The sequence below is a fragment of the Oreochromis aureus genome, linkage group 8 (genome assembly GCF_013358895.1).
Source record: "Oreochromis aureus strain Israel breed Guangdong linkage group 8, ZZ_aureus, whole genome shotgun sequence".
Lineage (NCBI taxonomy): Eukaryota > Metazoa > Chordata > Actinopteri > Cichliformes > Cichlidae > Oreochromis > Oreochromis aureus.
The window spans coordinates 10,264,218-10,287,304 of NC_052949.1; the positions used below are offsets into that span (position 1 = coordinate 10,264,218).

General features: G+C 40.6%; 1 protein-coding gene across 3 annotated transcripts; it reads left to right on the forward strand.

Moving 5' to 3' along the window:
• The first annotated feature begins 311 nt into the window (after positions 1–311).
• Positions 312–22,545, forward strand: LOC116322706 (cytohesin-1-like). 3 transcript variants are annotated; one of them, XM_031742852.2, is made up of 12 exons: positions 313–507; positions 6,615–6,697; positions 11,286–11,350; positions 14,730–14,796; positions 15,272–15,390; positions 16,058–16,251; positions 17,541–17,689; positions 18,655–18,766; positions 19,360–19,436; positions 19,531–19,602; positions 20,597–20,751; positions 20,843–22,545. In XM_031742852.2, the coding sequence occupies exons 1-12, from the start codon at positions 480–482 to the stop codon at positions 20,919–20,921; spliced, it is 1,200 nt and encodes a 399-aa protein (XP_031598712.1). In that variant the 5' UTR covers positions 313–479; the 3' UTR covers positions 20,922–22,545. The 3 variants fall into 3 exon arrangements, with proteins under 3 accessions (XP_039472482.1, XP_031598712.1, XP_039472483.1); XM_039616549.1 differs by lacking the exon at positions 313–507 and adding an exon at positions 2,299–2,546 and having other exon boundaries at positions 18,655–18,767; positions 19,358–19,436; XM_039616548.1 differs by lacking the exons at positions 20,597–20,751; positions 20,843–22,545 and having other exon boundaries at positions 312–507; positions 18,655–18,767; positions 19,358–19,436; positions 19,531–20,584.
• Positions 22,546–23,087: the final 542 nt, after the last annotated feature.

A 23,087-nucleotide genomic window follows, 5' to 3' on the forward strand; every position in this document is an offset into this window, starting at 1 on the left:
ATTTTGACAGTTTAGTATAGTGTGGTGGCTTATACGTTTACCTAATCACCAACAGCTCCACGAAGTGATCCCGGGAGGAGACACAGATCCTTTGAGTTTGCGTAAGAAAAGACATCCGGTGTAAAAACTCCCGTGGCGACCCCTTCTGCGTAAGTGAGCACCAGAAAGTAAAGGATATGAAGGATAAAGGATATGAATACCATAACCTATACCTATTTTTATTTTTAATTTTTGAAGACAGACAGACAGAGCGACACATAGATAGGTCTTTGATTGGCTGTTGCCACTTAAGCCACGCCCCCATCATCCTGCCAGACACCGGCTGTCTCTCCGCAGTCAGTTGTCATCTACTGCCAGTCTAACGGTAACTGACTGAAAAACTAGACAAACTATAGCCACACATTTCGGCTTTAAAGTTACTTAAAAAGTGTCACATTTAGCGTGGTTTCCTGGGGACAGCGCTGACCAACAGTAGGAACATGGTTCTGGAAATGGAAGACGAAGTTGGTAAGTTACCTGACGCGGTTTAGTTAAACAGCGTTAACCTAGAGGCTAACACGGATAGCTAGCGCACTAGCATAACTTTGTGCATAGTTACGGATAGGTAAGCGAGGCGAGCTCGCTCCAGTAGCAGGTACTTTTTTAGTATGTGTTTTGGCATTTAATATCCTGTACTCAGAGCGAAAGCAACAAGTCCTCATGTGTCTGACTTATGCTCTTTGGCAGTCTTTATTAACTGGCACAAGAGATCTATTATTATTAATCTGGGTCGGTGCCAGACCTCCTGGGGGGGCTGTACTTATTGTGCAGCACCAGATGAGTCTATAAATACAATCAATGCAACCATTTATTGGTTCGGAAGTGAATGAACTGTCCTCAAAACGGCAAAGAGTTGGCCACTGTCAACAACAACAGGAGGCTGTGAAGACACACACACACACGCACACACGTATAGTTATGAATTTGGATAATAAGTCAGCGTCTTCGCAGCACCACTGCTGTTTCCTGTGAAAATGCACTGCTCATACAGGATGGTGCCCCACCTTATTCTGAAAAATAGATGGCCTAATGTTCATAAGAGCAAGGGAAAGCTATCAAAATGAACTTCCTGTAATATGAACTGTTTTAAAAGCTTTATTTCACCTTATTTTGGAGCATAATTTTAATTGTGTTTTTCTTCCATTCACTTTCAGTGCACTGCAGCTGACATTTTATAATGCCCGCACTTTATTTCTCTGTAATTTAAGTATTTCTTCTCCGGGGCACATCGTGTTCCCCCTCATGTTCTTTTCTCTTTTTATTGGTTTTAGCCTCATTGCTTATTGGACTTAGCCTTAAGGCTGTACAAATGCAACCAGGGAGGATTATATCCTTACTGTTGAGCCAGTTATCCTTGAAATGGACAATTATGGGCTTGTGAACACTGAAACAGACAATTACTGCCTTGTGAGCATTACAAGACGCTGAGAGCTCAAAGTACAGATATTTTTCTTGTCGTAACCAAACCGCTTTGCCTTAGGTCCTGGGTCATGGTACTTTCTGGTCACAAACACATGTGATGAGCAGAGAAAGAAGAATAAACTCTTGTTTTTGATATTGGCTGCATTTTTCATCCCCAGGAGAAGTGAGTCAGCCTTCTCATTGCTTTACCATATATTTTGGTATGGCTTTGTTTTGGAGACGCACAAGGGTTATTTCCAGTTCTGAACAGGCCTTCGGTTCATGGTTACACGTGGTATTAACTGCGTGGAGCCTGAGTTGCATCACTTAACAAAGATCTATGCATTTCCGCGTTAACCATTAAAACACAGTATATTTATAGATTCTGTCATCCTCTTTGCCTCCCACACTTTTTTTAGACAATCACTCATTCATCACTTTTGTGCATAAAGTTAAAGCAAAAATGTTGCAGCTCAGTCAGCCAATTCAGTGGCTGCGGATGAAAGGAAAACTGCTTGCTGGAGGTCAAAGACATTAAATAAACAGCAAATAAACTTAATACAGTCTTTGAAAGAAAGTTTGAATTGCTTGCTTGTTTGTTTTTAACTGGCTAAAACTGCTTCATTGGGCTGGAAGCCAAAAAAATGTCCTCGCTCATGTGAAGCTGTACCCCCCGTCCTTTTTTTTAAAAAATTTCCTCCTGGTCCCCAGTCTCCACGTGGGGGAGTCTGTTCATTGATGGAGTAAATGAGCAAGGGAGGAGTCAAGATGGACAGAAGGAGGAGGGGGAAAGAGATGAGAGTTCAAGGGTTTCCCCCCCTCTTAAACACACTTTTGTCCTTATCCTTATTTGCTGCCCTCCCTCCTTTGCTGGAATGAGGTTCTAAGGACTAGAGGTTAGACTGGACGACCACAGGATTTGGGTTAGGGATTTGAAAGTTTGGTCAAAGCTGGTTTATTTGAAAGAAACACGCTTTTTCTTTTACTGGAAGTGATGATAAACTTAAAGCTGTGTGGACTTCAGAGCTATAAACTGGGCTGAGCTGGTTGTACTGGGACCATTCAGGCTGCCGGTGGCGTCTCTCAGCAGACAGAAGCTTTCTCTGGTATGAGTATTAAAATTATGACGCAAATGTGTAGGTGTTCAGTTATCCTGAATGAGTGCATGTCCTTTGTGAAACTTCTTGAGAACGGAAACCAGAACAGATGCTAACTGTAGCTTGACTGATGCGGTTTTTCTGTCTCTCTGCTTCAGGAGGATGTGATGTGTTGCAGACAGTGGAAGCAGGTTATAGAGCAAACTTTAGGCCTAGGTTTGATGGTTGGATATGCCAAGCAGCTGGTCCTAGCAGAGACACTAATACATACTTAGTGCCCTTGAGACTATGCAGAGCAGCTGGTTTGCAGAGTGAGATGAGGTGTCTTGGTATTTACGCCAGAGTGTGTGTGTGTGTGTGTGTGTGTGTGTTTCTGCCAGTTTGAGAAAAGGAGGACGATAATTTCTTTCACAAGCTGTCATAAATCGTTTGTTTTATTTCCTCTCTTAGCATAGAGGGGAAGTCAGTGTGAATGCCAGTTTCACTGATTTGATACTCTCAATAGTTTGTTGTTTGTGCCCTCAGGTTTATAATAAGAGCTGCTGCAGCCTACTTAAACCTCCTTTTGTGGGTGAGGGGTGTGCGTGAGTAGTCAGTTCATCACTTTGTCCTCAGCTAGATTACATCTTGTATAAACTTGTTAAGCTTTACTCATTAAGATGTTAAGCGAAAAAAATATTTTCCCTTAATTTACCAGTGGCTGTTAGTAATGTGCATCTACCACCTGAAAGAGGCAGTGCACCTACAAGCTGTTTATCAACCGCTAAAAAATAATACAGTGTGCTACTGACTAGCAGGTTTGAGAGCAGTAAACAGTGTGTGCCACTGTGAAGTTGAACGATACTGTAAAAGAAGCGAAGAAACCCAAAGTAAACATTACTCCAGTACAGCCATCACAAAGCCACGTAAAGCTCGTGTGTCATGAGTATGTCACAACTATTTGCAGTCATTTGAGAGCAGTTTGTGGTTGGGGACGATCTACAAATAATAATTCCCAGCGTAAATTAAGTGATATTTTTGCTTGACATGCCCACTAATGCCAGGCTTTCGTGTAGATCCTTTCTCTGAAACAAACTTTTTTAGCCCCCCCCGCCTTCTTTAAGCCATCTCTCTGCAGATTGGCTGCCCCTCACAAATAGAGGGATTGAATACCAGATGGGTCAGGTGTCTATGCTTTGAGTCAAAACTGTGTGTCTGATGTTATGTCATACACACACAGCCTATATAAAGAGCTACATGTTGTAGCTGTGTGCTGTCACCAGGGGGCAGTGTGAAAAATATGTGGAACAAGTAGTCTCTGGGCTACTTCTGGCTTTTGTTGCCTGTTTCGGTCCTGTCGTTTAAAGGACAGAAGTTGTAATAGAGAAGCTCTCAGAGTTAAGGGAGCCCAGGCAATTAAAAACAAGGGAAGCTGTTAAGTGCAGCCACTGTCTGTTTCTTTTTTTTTTTTTCCTTTGATCAGTTTCTTGTGCACCTTTGCGGGGAGCTAGCTTCCTTTTCTGTTCAAGCCAACCTTACCACCAATCAGAAAATAAGAAAAAGCAAGTTTGGTTTTCAAAGCTAACCTTCACGTGCCAGTCTTTAAAGTGGTGGGCATCCCAAAAGTCTCTAAAAGGCTGTGAAAACGTTTAGACTCCAAGAAGTTGTAAAAACTCCCTGATTAACAATATGTATTTTAGTTATATTGTAAAACATACTAACACGAGCCTAGAGTGCCTTATGTGTTAAACATTCGATAAATGTTTCTGCAGAGGTTGACACTCAGTAACTTGGTCACAATGGCAAAGTGAAGTGAACAGTTGACTTGAATCTCTCAGCAGGACTCCTCTAATGAGGCCGACAGACAGCAGCAGCACAGCTTGATTTGTCCTCTCTGGCTGCTTGTTATTCAACGTCAATTGTGACCTTTCTTCCACTTTTTCTTAGGTTAGAGCATTTCATACGGTAGAAAATAAGTATAGCAGAAGTTTTATTGTGCAGCACGGAGAAGAGGAAGATTCACTGTTGACAATGCAGAGATGAGCTGTGTGAAAATATATATGTGTGAAACAAGAAATATTCCACATCAGCACAATGGTGCTGTGGTCCCTGAGCCTCGGTCCAAGAGGAAAATCACGAAAATTTTCATATGTTTTCAACCAGGTTTCTTATCTGGGGATTCATTTGTTCAATCAAGATGGAAGTTTTTGTTTAAACAATGCTCAAAATTAATAGGAAATGGAGATTTCTGTCAAAAAAAGATAACATTATAATCATAGTGAACCTACAAAACCCTGTCCTGAGCCAACCCGCTGTGTTGTTTTTACATTTTTTTTTTCTTTCCTTTTCTTCCCACTCAAGCTTTCTTAAGAAAAACCACAAGTACGTGTATCAGCAGTTCTCGTCTGTTCCTGTGTTATCGTTGCTCTGCAGATATATTATGGGTGTCTGTGGGTACATGAACCTCCCTTCTATCAGCGTACACATTTGTTCATGTACGGTTGGGGTGTTTCTCATAAGGAGGAACACCATTCAAGTTCAATAAGTAACACTAATATATCAAGTCTAATGGACCAACTGTTAGTCATCAGACGTTTTCTTTGAGGTCTCTATGTGAGGTCTGACTGTTTTGTTCCTTTATAGACCAAAAACAAACATCCTGTTTCAGTAACAAAACCTTCAGCTCATGTTATAAAGTTCGTGATAGTACATGAAATCTGATCTGATAGATCTATTGTTTTATTTTATTTTGTCTTTTATTAGTTTCAGTTTTTATTATTATGATATGGATTGTATGTGTCAGATTATAAAATTTAAGAAGTACACATACATCATACAGACTCATCACAGTGTCACAAAGGCTCCTTGGGGAAGGTGTGATCACAGAATTAACCAAACCAGACCAACATTAAAATTATTTCCTCTTGTTGTGTAAGTTGTATAAGTGTAGTTGTGTTTTCATAATTACATTATTAATCCACACTTGGTTTTTGTTTTGTTTTGGGGGGGGGTTTTCTGTTTTAATTTGCCGTTATACCTGTCAGTGCAGAGTTTTCTCTAAAATTCACCAAGGCCTTCCTTAAAAGCAGGAATCATCAAAGTTATTAAGATTATTTATCCAGGAGCCGTGAGTGTTGGTACAGTTTTTGTAATTTAAATAAATGCTGAGATTTAAGTACTGAGCTCATGTGGATAAATTATTCACGCTATAGTCTCTTGTTATTTTGTAGTATATAGCAAATAGTATTGTTGTTTTTTATTTTTTTGTCTTTACTTGTGTGGAGGACCAGAGGAAAAATATGGTTTGGGACAAAGTAAAATACATTTGATATATTTAAAGGAAAAAAAAGATGTTATCATGTTGATCTTAATTTCACTTTTTATTCCCTTTTCTTGGTAACAACTATGGTGCTTGGGCTTTTTTTGACCTCTGAAAGGGACATGCCAGAAAAAGTTTGTCAACCACCACAGTAATATAACCTCACCAAGAGTGTGTGTGTGTGTGTGTGTGTGTGTGTGTGTGTGTGTGTGTGTGTGTGTACATGTAAGGACAGAAGATTGGCATGCTACTATACTTGTGGGGCTCAACAGTCACTTATGGGGACAAAATGCCTGTCCCATGAGTTTGAAGGCATTTTTGAGGCTCAAAATGTGGTTTTAGTGTCAAAAGTTAAACTTAGGTTATGGTTAAGTTTCGGGTTAGAGTTAGGGATTCATTTTTAATGTTAGGGTAAGCAGCTAGGGAAAGCATTATGTCACTGAGATGTCCTCACTGAGATGTTGTCACTAAGATATGAAAATGATTTGTGTGTGTGTGTGTGTGTTTATATAAGACAGAGAAGTTTGATTTCCTCCTCTACTTCAGGTCTGAATTTTGGGTGGTGGTGGGTATAAGATGGATCAAAGATTGTGTTGCCATAGTGACCCTGAGCAGTGGGAATTTCAGATCTCTGTTCTTCATTTGTCTGTATGGTTTTCTTGTAGTTTTTGTTTAGTTTCGGTTTGATTCCAGAGGGGATTTTCACATTTGTATTTCTTCTCTATCTGAGGGAGAGTATTTGATCTTTTATTTAGTGCTGCATATACTTCTGTCCTCAGTGCCTGATGACCTGAGTCCAGAGGAGCGTCAGGAACTGGATAGCATCCGGCGCAGAAAACAAGAGCTGCTGCAGGACATACAGGTAAGAGTATACTCACATTCATTGTCCAAGCCACTTGATGTCCTTTCCAAGCTGAGCTCATCTGGGGTTTAAAGCATGAAAGTCTGAAATATGTCTTGCTTTTATAATTATTTTGCTTAAAAATCAAATTTATTGTGGAACTGGATGCACATAGGTATGTCCACTTGATCAGATGGATGTAAATAAAGTCACTTGTTTGTGCATCAGAAACTCAACCACTCTTTGTCCCAATACAGTTTCATTTAATAAGCATCCAGTAATATTTCAATCATTATTATTAAAGTTGGAAGAGTAATCTTCCAGCAGAACCAGATCCTTCGTTGACACCTATCTACCTCCACTGGTTGGGCCGATTCTGGTGCCAGAAATACAAGATGTGATTTAAAGGTTTCAGGGATTGGCCCATGGAACCCCCTCCGCCCCTGAAAGACACTTAACCCAGATTTATATTTGACTGACCTTTAAAGTCATCTCCTTGTGTTCTTATAGCTTGACAGTTATCTTTCAGCTTGCTTTGTATTTAATCAGAGTCGAAAAACTCTTAACTCCCATGGTGAGTAGGGCAGGTGTTGCTAGTGTGACTTTAAAATTCAGTCAAACCAGATAAAAGTCCCTGCCTGACCTCCTCAGAATCAGCTGCTTTCTTTCTCTAATAACTTTACTATAACTTTAAAAAGTCGTGCAAAATTTTACCTTCACATAATAAAAACCGACTGAATTACTGACCCTTGAAGTACATAGGGTTGGTTTGAAATTAAGTTCTCTTATTACTTTCAGCATTTTTGATCCCTTAATGATCTGATCCCTTGAGGTCTGTTAAGAACCAAATCTATTTTGCACCACTTCAAATGTCACGGTCTAAAGTCAAACATTTGTTTTTGTTTGGCACAGTTTCTCCTGGTAGACCTGGTACCTGCAGAAAGGTACAGAGAGAGAAAGAACAAAGAGGCTCAAAACACTGGAGAGTTATGGACATGCAATAGCAGCATAAATGAATGGTAGAGGTGTGTATGAGGCGTGCATTATGGGAGGTCTCCAAGCACAATGCCTGAAAAAACAATGTGGTGTGCATGTGTAAACAAAGGATCCACGAAGCATTTCCAATCATTTGTCTTTTCGGATGGTTGGGTTAGTTATTATTATATATACATTCAACATCTTGGTATTTACGTCAGAGTATTTTATTAAGGACTCATGAATCCCTAGCAGAAGCTCAGGCTTTAAGGTGCTCTAAACACTTCAGAGTTTACTCTTGGTTCTATATGATGTTAGTGATCTTAAGTCTGTTGTTCAAACCATCTGTTTGCAAGGGCCAGCCAATCAGCAGAAAAATGGTTTAAATGGAGAAGAGCTAAAACTGCTTGTTTTGGACAGAGGATAAACCAAGGACCTGAACCATTTATTTATAAAATGAATGAGGATTATTTTGAACTGTAAACCCTGTCAAGTTACCGCACTAGAATCCAAAGAATAAAAATACTGAGTTGTAAATAATCCAGGTCCACATTAACTCTGGATCTGTAGCGGCATAAAGTAGGTATCATTTATCCAGCCCTTATATTAGCTTTATCAGAAAGGTAGAGAGGCTCTGTCCCCTGAACCCAAATTGGGAGCTGGTTTAAGAGAGTAAAAGCTCTGTCCCACATTTGCCTGTCTGAAAATCTAGATTTAATGTAATGATAATTTCCTTAATTATGGATATATGTGTTTTTTCCCCAACACAGTATTTTGGAAAACTGGTTGTTAAGTTTTAATAGTAATGTGAATCAGTTATCAGTGATGTTACACCGCATTAGAGTATTTCTTTTAGCTCTCTACTATTCATTGCTTTGGCAGCTATCACTGAATTAATTAACAGTCTTTTAAAAATCATGATGAAACTTAGTATGTTGAAGTGTTTGAGATCCTGCCCTACTAGTCGCTGTACATCATTTCATAATTATAGGGGTTATCACATTCCTATTCTTCTGTGAAAGTACTAGTGGATGTTTACTCTTTTATCCTGTCTCTGTTTTCTGTCTTAATTACTGCCTGGATAAAATGCTTTCTTAACTGAGCAGCAATGAAACAGGATTTTGTTTTTGTCCTTGCTCTGCACCCTGTGGTTGTCTGGAACATTTTATTTTTCAAAACATTTTTTTTCAGAGCAGAGACACACAGGAATTACAAACCCTGCTTTGTGTTGTGTTGTTTTGTCTTTGTCTTTAATTCTTTTCTCTCTGTGTGTCCTTGAGAAGATTTTTCACCTCCAAGTCTAGACCACTAAGTCTGGGGAGGTGTATGTGTGTGTTTGGAGGGTAGGGTGTATACGGGTATGACCACCAGAGCGTTACTGTATACACTGAAGACAGATGATCGTCTTTGTCTGAGGGGGATGTACCTCTAATATGCATGTGTCCTCTGGCTCTCTCAGCCTGGAGAGACACATTAACCCCCTGCTTTAGTTCCCTCTACAAGCTTAAATAAATTAGCAGGGCTGCCTGTGTCAGCTCTTGATGTGGAGAAATTTGTTATGTGGGATGGAGGATAAAGCTGGCCTTGGGACTTTAATGTAAATTCAACCTACTTGAAGGATAAAAGTCAATCAGAAAATTACACAACACACAACATGGACTCACTGTCCATTTCCATATGTCGGATTGTTTGTTAAAACAGTGTTTTTATAAAGTTTTATATGCTTGTTTGCATAAAGTTGGACATGCAAGTGTCATTACAACTCATTTAGAACTGAAACAAATTAATCTCTAATGAATTTGACTCAGGAGTAACTTGTTGGTTTCAGTTTGTCTCTTGTGAGGTTAGCATTATCGTGCGTCGTTGGGGAATATGACATAAAAATCAGCTGCATTGGCAAGTTGTCGCTATCGTCAACCACCAACATCAGAATCCATCACCATAACCCTAATGAACTGTATAGAAAAGATGGACATAGCCCGTGCAATGTAATTTACTTTATTGGTTTGTGAAGTTCCATTTGGAAGCCTGAGCATTTTGACAATCACCATCTTTTCAAACCAGACATTTAGAATTTTGATTGGACTGAGAAACCATGCCCTGCTTTATTGTCTGTTTACTCATTTATAAAAAATTAGCAACATATTTTTAACAAAGACTTTGAGGGATAACAAACAAAAGACAAGGTCAAAACTCAAACTGTATGCACAGTTATGGCATAATAACATATAGGATGTGAAAAGAAGTCAAGAAATTCCCAGTACATCATGGGATGTCCCCTCTATAGCCTGCGCCTCCAGCAGCCTAACCAAGAGATGGTTCAGGGTCAGCTGATCCAACCCTAACCTCTTTGCATATCTCATGTCTTTATCAAAAAGCCAAATCTGAAACCAAACCCTTAAAGTAGCAAGTGTGTCTGTGTTCTGAACCCAAACTGGGACCTGGTTGCTGAGGGCTCAGCCCTCCCATTCTACTTTTAGAAACTTGACAGACTGAGAGCGAAGTGATCCGCTGGGAGAATTTGATACTGTAAGGTTTTTGATGAGGCCTGATCACACAGAAGAATGAGCAATTAATCTGCTGGTAGTTGCTGAATGATATAAGCAGTAAGATATGACTCAAACCGAAGTCACATTAGCACCTTTTTTTTTTTTTTTTTAACTGAGATTTGATGAGGTGAGCCAAAAAAATTATTTTGTGCCTGATCTATAGTGGAGAGCAGTCAGTGTGTTGCCCATCCACAACACACACAAAGAAACACTCAAACACACAGCCTCCAGGCAACAGTGCTGTGTAAACTGATGGATGGAGTTTATTATCAAGGTCGACTCGTTTAGCGTCTCTCTCCACTAAGCCCCACCCCGTCTTTCCCTCAGGGCCTGATGGGTAATGAGCCATGAAATATTCCAGTAATGGAGACAGAGGACACAGTTCTTATTTACCTTAGCTGATGGTGATGTAGCCTTGTTTTCACACCCTCATATGTCTAAGAACAGATGCATCTGATTCTGTCCGTGTTCTGTAATTATCTTAGCCTTTTATTGTTATTATTGTGTCTTTATTTCTTTCTCTTCTAAGGACCCTTGGCAATCAAAAGTCTTTGATCCTGCATATTCCTGTCTCCCCACCAATGTTGACATTGGGTGTGGGGGTATAGTCTGGTAAATTTGGGTCAGCAGCGGGGAGGGGAGTGGTATGAAGGGGGAAAGAGGGGAGAGGAGGGGTTGTAGGCTCTGACCTCGGAACAGGTGTTACAGATCCCAGAGAGGTTTCTTTTAAAGGGTGGCTGTTGCATGTAACCCAGCAGAGAGAAAGAATGAGTCTGTCTGCGAGTGTGTGAGTCATATCTGCATTTTTAGGGGTTTTAGTGGGTCATCTCTTCAGTAGGAAGTGCTTGTATGGATGTTGGTCAGTGAGATGTAGGTGGAACAGACCGCCATGTGTAATTCATTGTGACAGCAAGATCAAAGCATCTCCAGAGGGCTCCTCTGAAGGGTCAGATATCACACAAATGGCACATGTAGATGTCTGCTGCTGTTTCTGTACTCAAAAAAACAATCAAAAATAATGATCCCTTCTCCTTTCCCCCTTCTGTTTCATCACTTCTTTCCCTCCTCTCTCTGTCTGCACTCAGAGGCTGAAGGATGAGATAGCAGAGGTGACCAGCGAGATTGAAAACCTGGGCCTGACTGAAGAGAGGTAAAGTATCTCTCAACTACCATTTCTATGCTTGTGCGTAGGCAGCTGCACTCTTCTCAGCCTTTGTTTTGGAGGATTCATAGTCAGAGAAAAGACCAGAAAAATCTGCCCAACACTCAGAGGCAGTGCCTTATGGGATTATTGATTAATCCATCAGATAATTTGCAGAATATAACCCAGTTAATGTTGCCAGTGGGACATGAGAAGTCTTCAGACTGCTTATTTTGACATTCAAAGCAGATATTCACTGAGGATATGAATCACAAACTGGTTTCAGTCGACTGTTGTCAAAATAGTTTGACATGTTTATTGAGAGCTGCATATTGCATAACAATGACATAAAGAGGATTTGTCTGGACCGTTAGAAACTTAGAAGATAAAGAAGTCATGGTGGAAGAACATCCCGAAGTTTGGCTTTATTTCACAAAGAAACAAGACAACAGTGGCAGTTATGTTTGGAAAATGTCTTTCTTTTCTATATTTATCATATAATTCCCCTCTCATCCTTTATCCTTCAAGCTTGTCAGGTCCTCTACCAGAGGTCTGGGAACTTGAGGCTCCTGCGCAGTATCTTAGCTGTTCCTAGGACTGCACTCTTCTGGACAGAGATCTTGGATATTGTTCCTGGGATCTGCCGGAGCCACTCGCCTAGCTTGGGAGTCACTGCACCTAGTGCTCCGAGTACTACTGGGACCACCGTTACCCTCACCCTCTTCATCTTCTCCAGCTCTTCTTTGAGCCCTGGGTACTTCTCCAGCTTCTTGTGTTCCTTCTTCCTGATGTTGCTGTCATTCAGTATCGCTACATCTATCACTATGGCCGTCTTCTTCTGTTTGTCTACCACCACTATGCGGGGTACCTGATCACGGGCAGAGCATCACCTGATCTTACCGTTCAGCTGACTCCTCAGGACCTTCTGCAAGTAGTTGCGGCTTTCCTAGCAGCCTCTTTGTGGTTCCCATTTGCCTGGGATCCCCAGGTACTTGTAGCTGTCCTCGATGTCTGAAATCTTCATTCTGTTCTTTTGTACTGCCAGATGCAGACCACAAGGCTGTGAGTCTTTGCTTGGCAGTTTCCAAGAGCAAGGCTTAGGCACCTCCCTTGATCTTGTATCTGAGAGTACTTCATGTAGTCTTGGTAACCGCTACGGAGGATCCAGGTTTCAAGCTTCACAATGATTATATCTTTCAGGTCAGTTCCTCTCGCACTCAATTTCTATCACACTTGAGGCCAATCTCAGATGGAGATGATGATATCTCCCCCCTGACCTGTCGTCCTGGCTCCCCCTTGTAGCATGTGTATTGTACCTTGTCAGCCTCTAGCTATGAGAGCAGTCTCATCTTCTGAATGTTGGAACACTGAGCTACTAGTTGTTTCGCCGTCAGTATCGAAGATCCCATAGGTCCCTAGCATGGGGAGTCTTGCCTAGGACCCTTACTGGATACAGATGCCCCCAGGCGGGAATTGAACTTTCATATATCAGGGCTCTAGAGTGCGACCAATTTGGTCGCAAATGCGACCAAATTTTTCAGTGGTGCGACTAAAAAAAAAAAATTTGGTCGCACCGGTGCGACCAAATATTTTCGAGTAACACAAACAAATAAAAAATCTCTGCAACTCTCCGTGTGGTCAACAACAGACACACATTATGCCCCTATCGTGGACTAAACCAATCAGAGATAGTCAGGGGCGGGATCTCTCTGATTGGCCGTGGTCCAGTTGAAAGTGCAGGTGGAAGAGAGAGGTGAGTAGCTTGAATAAAGCGATATCAATTCATTAACGGATTCCACACAAAGACGTAAACACAGAGCGGACCCGACGCATCAGAATCAGCTTTGTCTTTCTCGGCTTTCTCACCCCACGGCCCGAACACGGACACGCTGTCGGAGCTTAGCGATTCTGATGCGTCGGGTCCGCGCTGTGTTTCCGTCTTTTTTGCGCGGATTCTGAGCTGCAGGTTTTGTCTCTCCAACCAAAATTTGCCGAGCCAGCAGCAAAAGAAGCAGCAAACTACGCTTCACATTTGATCAATGTTGTCATGAATTCCCTCTGACTTTTGCTGTTTTGCTTCCACCACGATAAAAATCACACTTCATGCACAGCTCCCTCTCTGTACTTCAAGAACAGTTTCCCGTCTCAAATCTCTGTTTTCTGCATTATTCATTCACTTATTACCCACCAGTCTACCGTTGTTTACAGCGCTGTCGGCCGCTGTCTTTTTCTTTTTCTTTTTCTTTTTCACTTAAATGACCTCGGACAAGAAAGCCTAATTTCTGCTGTTCAATACTGAAGAAATTTAAACTTCTTAAAATTATGCAAAATTGCAGAATATTTTTAAGGTTATCTGCTATAAAACGCCAGACCAGGGAAATCTCCTTCATGTTTTTCTGTGTTTTATTCTCAGTTACTTTGGCACAAAGGCATCTGCTGTGATGTTCACAATTCTGATGAAGTCTCATGTGTATCAGTGCTGATAAATGATCAGAATTATAATATTTCTGACTGTCTGAGGCTAAATTGAATCGAATCAGGACTTTGAGAACCGGAATCGAATGGATTATAGAAATCAGTGATGATACCCAGCCCTAGTGAGCAGCCCAGGCCTGACAGAAGTGGATGTAGCTGTGGGTAATAAGAAAAGATGAAAAGAACTATTGATAACTTTTGTGTTAAGGACTGATCCGTCTGAAATTCATAGCCAGCTCTGACACGGTGCCATCAATCTTTGAATGCTGAAAAAACAGCAGTGTATCCAGAAAACACATTATATGCTGCAATAAATGCACTGCCCAAGTGTCCCCTCTCCCCACTGCCTTTCAGCAGCAGGCAGCAGCAAACAGGTCGTCAGAGGAGCCAAGATGATGATTAAGTTTAACATTTTCTACAATATTGACAAAGCAATTTAAGCACAAGTTTGTTAGTTAATAATTTAGAAATGAATATTGTCTGTATGGACTTCCCCCCCCAAAGAAAGTGCACATGTAAAACTGCGGTGTTAAGTGATGCGGTTGAAAAATTTGAGTGCGCCTAACTTTTGTGCCGGTACGCCTAAATTTTTAAAGTTAGGCGTACCGGTGCGCCCATGTCAAAAAGTTAGTCTAGAGCCCTGTATATGCTGAAATATCTTTCTGCACAACATGGGCAGCATGACTGTTACTGAGTTTGTTATTAGAACATCGGTGCTACGCAGGCGGGTCTAACAGACATTTCCTTTGACTAAGAAAACAAAAAAAAAATCCATCCAATATTTTCCATTATAGGTGATAAAAGCCAGGCTGTTGTAACAGAGAGCTGGGCTGGCATTGAAAATGAAAATTCACTGGTGATGAATAAATATGATTTACACACTAATGGTTTATTTTTTTAAATGTTATTTTAGGAAAAACATGCAAAGGAATAGACAGATGGCCATGGGCCGAAAAAAGTTCAACATGGATCCTGCGAAGGTAAATACATTTATGCAGCAGTGCTTTCTTCTTTCATGTAGGTTCAGCGATTGATTATCAGTCTGTTTTAGTTTAGTTCAGGAAAAGTGTCCTCTTTCAGCTGACAATGATATAAAATACACAAAATGTTGTTTTTTGCATTTGGATCATTTATTAAAATTTAACTCCAGCCTTTTCCTAGTGTGTTGGGTCTTTAAATTCGACACCCTGACTCTGTTTTTTTTATTTGCTTGTTTGTTTGTTTGTTTTAATTAAAGCCATGTACTCTGTGTACTCCTGAATGTTTGCACCCACAGTTTGACGCTACCCAAAGTTTGGCCATGAACAACCAGGTGATGCTGTAACAGGTGTTTTTCTAAAAGGAGATATTTTATGGATTATTGGTCTTGAATAGGTAGAAAGAAGAAAGGAAAAAACAACCAACCCCAGTGTGTGATGTTCATTCTGGGGTGTGTGTTTTGATTTTCTTCCTCAGGGGATTCGGTTCTTGATCGACTGTTCGCTGCTGAAAAACACCAGTGAAGACATTGCCCAGTTTCTGTATAAGGGGGAGGGGCTTAACAAAACCGCCATCGGTGACTACCTGGGCGAGAGGTAAGCAGTATTAATGATAAGATAAGATAAGATAACCTTTATTAGTCCCACACGTGGGAAATTTGTTTTGTCACAGCAGGAAGTGGACAGTGCAAAAGTTATGAAGCAAAAATTAGAATAAAATAAAATAAGAATAAATACAGTACACAACTGTACAGAATAAAATAAAATACTATATACAGTAGAATAAAATAGAATAAAATATACAATAAGATAAAAATAGAATACAAATGCTATATACAACTGAGTAAAAATACAATGATGCCAGAAAAGATTATTGCACATGTGTGGATGTGTGTGTTTGATGTCCTTTCCAGTAGACATTTTTGACATGTCCTATCAAAAAAAAAAAAAAGGACTTGAGTCTTGAGCCTTCACTGCTTTCTTCACTCCTCTTTAAAAAGTTTATTCCTTATAAGTAATAAAAGGCCAGTTTTTTAAAAAAACAGATCATTATTATTATTACCACGTCTTCTGTGTGTTACAGGAGAAATCCGTGCTGTATACTGGATATAGATTTTTGTGCATAAGCAGTTCAACAAGATCATCCTTTAATTTGATTCTCTTGAGTTGAACAAAGCTGACACCGTTTCTCTTCTGTTTACTCCTCCTGTGTGCGTGCACACGTGGGTGTGTGTTTGTGTGTGGGATTTCGTGCGTTGTGCAGAGATGAATTCAACATCAAGGTCCTGCACGCCTTCCTGGAGCTGCACGAGTTCACAGACTTAAACCTGGTTCAGGCTCTCAGGCAGTTTCTGTGGAGCTTTAGGCTGCCCGGCGAGGCCCAGAAAATCGACCGCATGATGGAGGCGTTTGCTCGGCGATACTGTCACTGCAACCCCGGAGTGTTTCAGAGCATCGGTACGTGAGGAAGAAAGGGTTTATGGTCACAGTTTTTACATATTACAGAGTGAAAATAAAGAAGTTGTTCAGTAATAAAACAAATTTTCTTCCCTCTTTTTTTCATTTTTACAGCATTTATTCCATTCACACACTGCATGTAGGGCTCTGCAATTTACCACTGAGCAGGAAAACACACCAGTAATGATTTATATTTGGTTTACTGCACATTTCCGTTTTTCGTTTAAATCAAGTCACCTTTATTTATTCAGCACATTTTAAACGACAGGAGTTGATCCAAATATATTATCTGATACTCACATAATTAAAATACAAAGCAAAGCAAAAGTTACAATAATTTTAATGTCATAAATTAAAAACAATAGGTGAAACTATTAAAATAAAAACTATGAAACGCCTCAGGCTGATGAAAAGTGTAAACAGGTCTTTAGAACCAATTTCAAACTCTGAAGGGTTGGATTTTACGTGCAGACTATTTCAGAACCTGAAAGCCATAATGGAGAAAGCCGTAATGTAGAAAGCCCAGTCGCTTTCGGTTTGAATGCAAGAAGCGCAGGTTGTTGTTAGGATGACCTCAGTGACCTGTCGGCAAAGCATGGAGTTCATAGATCATTAATAATTCTGCAGAGGGTTTTAAAAACTGTGTTTCAAGCCAGGAGCTGCATATTAAACTAACTTTAATATAAAGATTTACCTGTTTGTTTGTTTGTTTGTTTTTTGTTGTGTTGTTAACTTATGTTCGCTTCTCTTTAGCTAAGGAACTTCTAGAGTTCTTGCTTTCTTACTCTTAGTGAGCACTCAGCCACATTCACCTACTCACCACACAGTTTTTACACATCACACACAAAGTCTCATACTGATGCACTTGGGGAAATTTGTAGTTCACTATCTTGTTCAAAGATATTTTGACTTGCAGACGCAAGGATCTTCCCCTCTGCTTCCTGACATGGGTAATATGAGGAATGTGCAAATAGGTTAAGGGTGTGCTGCTTACAGGAAAGAGCACACAGGTTTTTGGAAAAGTATAGCATGTGGTTTGTACGTAAGGTGTCATTTGATAATTAGCACACAGTGTTCTCTGTCTGCAGTGGATGGACCTGATGGTGAACAAATACATACAACCAACTATGACTGTAGTTGTCTGGGAATGTAATTTTTTTTTTAACTAAAACTCTACACAAAGGTATAGCAGCACCTCAGTGGTTTTCAGTTAATCGTTTAAACTCACTGTGGTGTTTCTAACAGCCTGACTCTGAAAACGTACAAACACACACTGTGTCTGTTTGCAGATACCTGTTATGTGTTGTCGTTCGCCGTGATCATGTTGAACACCAGTCTACACAACCCCAACGTGAAGGACAAACCCTCTGTTCAGAAATTCACAGCGATGAACAGAGGAATCAATGACGGAGGAGACCTACCGGAGGACCTGCTCAGGGTGAGTGAAGTTCAGGAAGTTCACAGCGCCCTGTGTGATATACTCACCATGCAGCACATCTGATGGTTCGTGTGTGGAAATATGAATGCGCTGTGGAGTTTCTGGTGGACATTTAAACAACTTGGAAAGCACCGGCTGTCCGATGACTGTAGCTGTGATTGTTATGATTATGGCTGTGACACATTATATGATAATAGGTACTTGCAGCTGTTGTTTGTGACCTTGTGGTTTTGCAAGCCAAGCGTCATATTGAAGTTACATTCCTGATCAGTGTAACATTAGCACCTTACGTTCAACCACAAATGGAGCCAAAAGTCTGAGCAGAAACCACAAATGAGGAGCTAGAGATGCATCATTTTTCTGTTCTGTGGTAGAGATGAGAAGAGGGTTTCTCAAAAATTTCAGTGTATTCAAACTGAGCGGTCCAGACAGTACGTAAAAGCATTTGGGGGAAAAAGTCCCTCATTACAACACATTGCAACAAATAATGCAGAAAAGCTAAATTCCACTTATTTTTAAAACATCTCAGGCTGTTAATCATAAATGGATGTCTCAATAACTAAAACTACCAAGAAACTGCTTTTTTTAAAGGAGTAAAGTGGGGGTTCAGCTTGTGGTTTCAGCTTTTTGAAATTCCTGGCGAAGCCTCAAGTGAACATCTCTAAAATGTATAAATGATACACTTTGAAAATGTTCCTGTCTTTGAGTTTTTTTAATAAGTTATTATGCAACAGTTTCACCTGTGTAAACACCATTTCTATTTATTTCATAACTGGCTGCAGTAGCCAACACATTATTCTGTGAGTGTATTTGTTGTCTTTACTTATGTTTATTTTGAAAAATCATAACCCCAGAGTTGAAATTTGCTGATAAATGTTTGTGTTGTAAATAAGTAGAAGTTAAGATAAAGATAAGGATAAATAGCAGCTACCCACATGATCTAAATGATGTCACCATCTATGCAGAACCTGTATGACAGCATCAAGAACGAACCTTTTAAGATCCCAGAGGATGATGGGAATGACCTCACACACACCTTCTTTAACCCCGACAGAGAAGGATGGCTGCTCAAACTCGGTATGCGAACTCTGATTTGTTCAGTTTCTACAGACAGGTCGTCCCTCTAGTGGACCAGATGTGTAACAGCGGCTTTAACGAGACGACGAGAGATCTTTTTATTGAAACATTAATCAAAGTTGAGTGAAATGTTGGACATTTTTAGTGTTTTACTCTCCTGTTGACGCTCTTCTTGTCTGTTTGTGTTTCATGGTTTTGACTTCAGGAGGTATGTATCCTTATACTCGCCAGCTTTAATGCACCGCTTTGCTTTCTAAGCTGCCCCCGCCCACCACCCCATCGTTTTTGTCCTGCCACTGGCTGTGTGCATTCACCTACCCATCACAGTTTTACTGTGATAATAAGTTTTCACATCCGATTCACCTTCTGCTTTTCGCTATAATGTCCTGATGTGAAAGTATTAGCGCTTCACATCTGCCTCTAACTGCTGGACTCCTTGAACTGCCCATTGACTCACGTTTTAACCTCAGCTGTCGCAGTCAGTAGGCTTTACTTAACCTGCTGAATTGTGTCGTCAGTGTGCTTCAGAGTGTTGCCGTCAACATCAGTATTCGGTTTACTGATGTCATAACTCACCTGTAATCCATCCTCAGGTGGAAGAGTGAAGACCTGGAAGCGGCGCTGGTTTATTCTCACTGATAACTGTCTCTACTACTTTGAATACACCACTGTGAGTACTTCTTGTTCCACTGTGAAAATAAATGATTACTGGATGTAACTGTGGACAGCCTGAACTAATTTTTTTTCTTTCTGCTGTTTAAAAGGATAAAGAACCCAGAGGGATTATTCCACTGGAAAATCTAAGCATCAGAGAAGTCGAGGACTCAAAGAAACCGGTAAACCGCTGCTCACTTTGTTTTTGTCCTGGGATTGAAGAGATCAAAGTCTCAGAGTTCAGAAAAAGATGGCAAAAACAGGAGGGGACACAAATCCCTTTGGGTTTGCGTCAGGAACAGCATCCCACATAAATCTGCCAAATCAAACATGCAGAGCTAACCGCTGTGGCGACCTCTGTTAATAAGGGAGCTGCTGAAAGCAGCTTACAAAGGATTTCAAAAAGCAAAGCAAAAATAAACCGTGTAACCATGTCTCTAAAGTAATGATTACTTTGATTTTCTTGTGATACTAGTCCTTATTTTGCATGTTTTCATGATTATTATGGACGCATAACTAAAAACTAAAGGTTATAATCTTCAGCAGGGACAGCCAAGTTTATGAATGCAATAACTTGAGAACGAGGCAACATAGGATTTTGAAATTCATACCGTGCATCTAATAAAAATTTAGGACGAGCTTCAATCTGAGTGATCTCGACCTCAAGGTCAGAGGCCAAGTTCTATAAAAATCTTGTGAACACAGTAAATCAAGAACGATGTCACATAGGAGTTTCAAAATGATAACATACGTGCATCTGCTTGCAAGCTGTGGGGTAGCACTTGTGGTCGTCAAGTATTTTTAATTTTGGAGGAAGCCTAAAGTTGTACCTGGAGGAGCCAGAGATTTAGCCACTTTTTCCACTGGCTTCAAAAATTGGATGACTTTATCCTAAAATAAGGTTTAAAAAAAAAAAGTACATCTACTACACAGGTGCAAGGCTGAAAAAGCATTAAAAAAACCACAACGTACCCAACGATAACACCAGCAAATGAACAATGAACACGCTACCGTCCACCTAGAATCAGTGCACCCTAAACCTGCTGATGGATCAACAGATTAAGTTTATATAAGTTTTTATTACAGCATTGAACACGTTCAGTACAGAGCGAAAACAACCGATCACACATGTAACTTGTTTACTCGCCTTGCTGCCTCAACCATGATCTCTCTCAGAACTGCTTCGAGCTGTTCATCCCCAACCACAAAGATCAGGTGATCAAGGCCTGCAAGACTGAGGCAGACGGCCGTGTCGTCGAGGGAAACCACACCTTCTACAGAATCTCCGCTCCAACTGCGGAGGAGAAGGACGAATGGATCAAAAGCATCAAGTGAGTTTCAGTTTTGTTTTCTCGCCCTGCAGAGGGTCAAACTAATGATGACGATGAAGAAAAAGTGTAACTGCTGTCCTTCTCCCTGCAGGGCTGCCATCAGCAAAGACCCGTTCTACGAGATGTTGGCTGCTCGGAAGAAGAAGGTCTCCTCCCTGAAGGGGCTGTAGAGCTGCTGAGGATAAAACAACCGCAGGCCTGTTTCAGGTGGACCTGACATTCCCGCTGCAGACCTGAACCTGGTGGAGGATTCACCTCTTAAAGTGGCTCGTCTTTTGTCCCCTTTTCAACAGACACACCTTCAGAACCAGCGCTCCCTTCTTTACAGGTCTGACCTCCTGCCGACACTTTATTTCCCATCTGCAGATAACGTTATTCAGACAGAGACCGCTCTTTTGTTTGCTGAAACGTCACCTTTTTAGAGTCCTGCTGCTGCAGTACTGTAACGATGCCGCGGTGCCCTCCGGTTAGCTCTCCCACTCATCTTGAAACCTGCTGTAAGGACTGTTGACAAGCATTTGAATGACCTCTGAGCCTTTTCGCACAATCAGTGTTTGGTCTGCTTGAGTACAGCAAGTCCCTGCAGCGGCTGAAAATAGAGAGAGCGCGGGAAATGTTGTCAGTTCAGGTCTCCAGAGGAGTGAACTACGAAGCGAGGTTAATGAGTTAGCGAGGTAGTGGGCCTGAAGTTGTTTTGTTGTTGTTCAGAGTTTTGGTTTAAAATCGACAGTAAAAAGCAGCCCAGTGACAAACTAACAACATATAAGGCGGTACACAAAAACCTGCTGAACAAAGCTGTGTGTTTACAGTGACTTCAATCAAATTCAATTCAATTCAATTTTATTTATATAGCGCCAAATCACAACAGTCGCCTCAAGGTGCTCAAATCAAAGATGCCATCGGATTAAGGTCTGCAGTTTTCCTAGCTGCAAATCCAAAACATAAATCTGATCTGGAAACCAGCAAGAAGTTATCACTTCTGTCCTGTGGTGTGGTCCACCATCACCAGATTGCTCCTAAATCATTGTAAGGAGTTTCTTTCTTTTTTTTTTTTTCTTTTTTTTTGTTAGTATTAGTATATTTTTTAGTATTTAGTATTGTCAATACAGTAACTATTGACCCTTGGTAAGTATATTAAAATTAAAAGAACATACAGAAACACAGAACAGCAGAAATAGAAAAACTTGTGATTGTTCTTTACCATCATGGAAAAATACATCCAGCTTCTGCTCATCAAACTCAGGGCGGGAAACACGTCGCCATTCTAATTACACTCACAGTCACACCTACAGACACCTGTTAACTTAACATGCACACCTGGAGAAAACCCAAGACATTCATGCTGCAGGACAGCAGTGCTAACCACTGCACCACCCTCATAAAATAAGAATTCATATGATGAAGTGGCAAAGGAAATAAACAGTGAGTAATCCTATTAATAGAAATAAATAAAGTTAATCACAGCTGTAGCAGACTGGAGTTTGGGTTATGCTGAGATGTGTCTGCTTCATAGTGCACTCCTCTGGACGGAAAAGTTTGAGATAATATAAATGACTCCTCGTGAAAGCTGCACAGCAGCAGAATCTGAGATTCAGACTTTTCTGAAACTGATGAAGGTTCAGGACTCAGTCGAGACTGAGCAGCGTTTAGTTTGTTGCCATACATCCTCCCGTTTTCTTACTGCTGTTGATCTTCTGTCCATGAAAAGGAAGGTAAAACAGAAATAGTCAAATATTTATTTATCCACATTTCTTGTAATTTATTGTTTTTGTCTCAATAAAAGTTTGCAAAGAATCTTCTGCTCCTGTTTAAGTTCATTATTTTACTAAAGTTGTTTTATTGTTCATTTGTAATTAATACGTTTAATTTAAAATGAAGTGAGAATGGTTCAGATCAGTTTACTCTAAGCACCTGCTGAGGTTGTTCGACCACATTTCTTCTGTAGTGTAAACACTAACGTGTCCTGATGCAACCTCAACAGTCATTAATGCAGGACATGGTGGCCTCTGCAGTCACCTGTAACCTCGTCCTGCCAAACAGCAGCAATAACCTAAACACAGCCGGCCTTGTACAACCTTTTTTTTTTAAATGACCTTTTGTATGGGTTTAATTCCAGTCTTCCCATCTCACTTGACCACAATCTAAAGCATGCCGCCAGCTACGAACACAGGTTTCAATACTCTGTTCTCATTCATTTAAGCGCTTATCTCACCTTTATCTAATGTAACTCGTGAAGCAGCCAGTCATTCTAGCAGAGCTGTCAGTAAACCACGTTATCTGCACCATGTTATCTTCTGTGAAAAGTTTCCCCACATTGTTACTTCCTGCTAATGTTT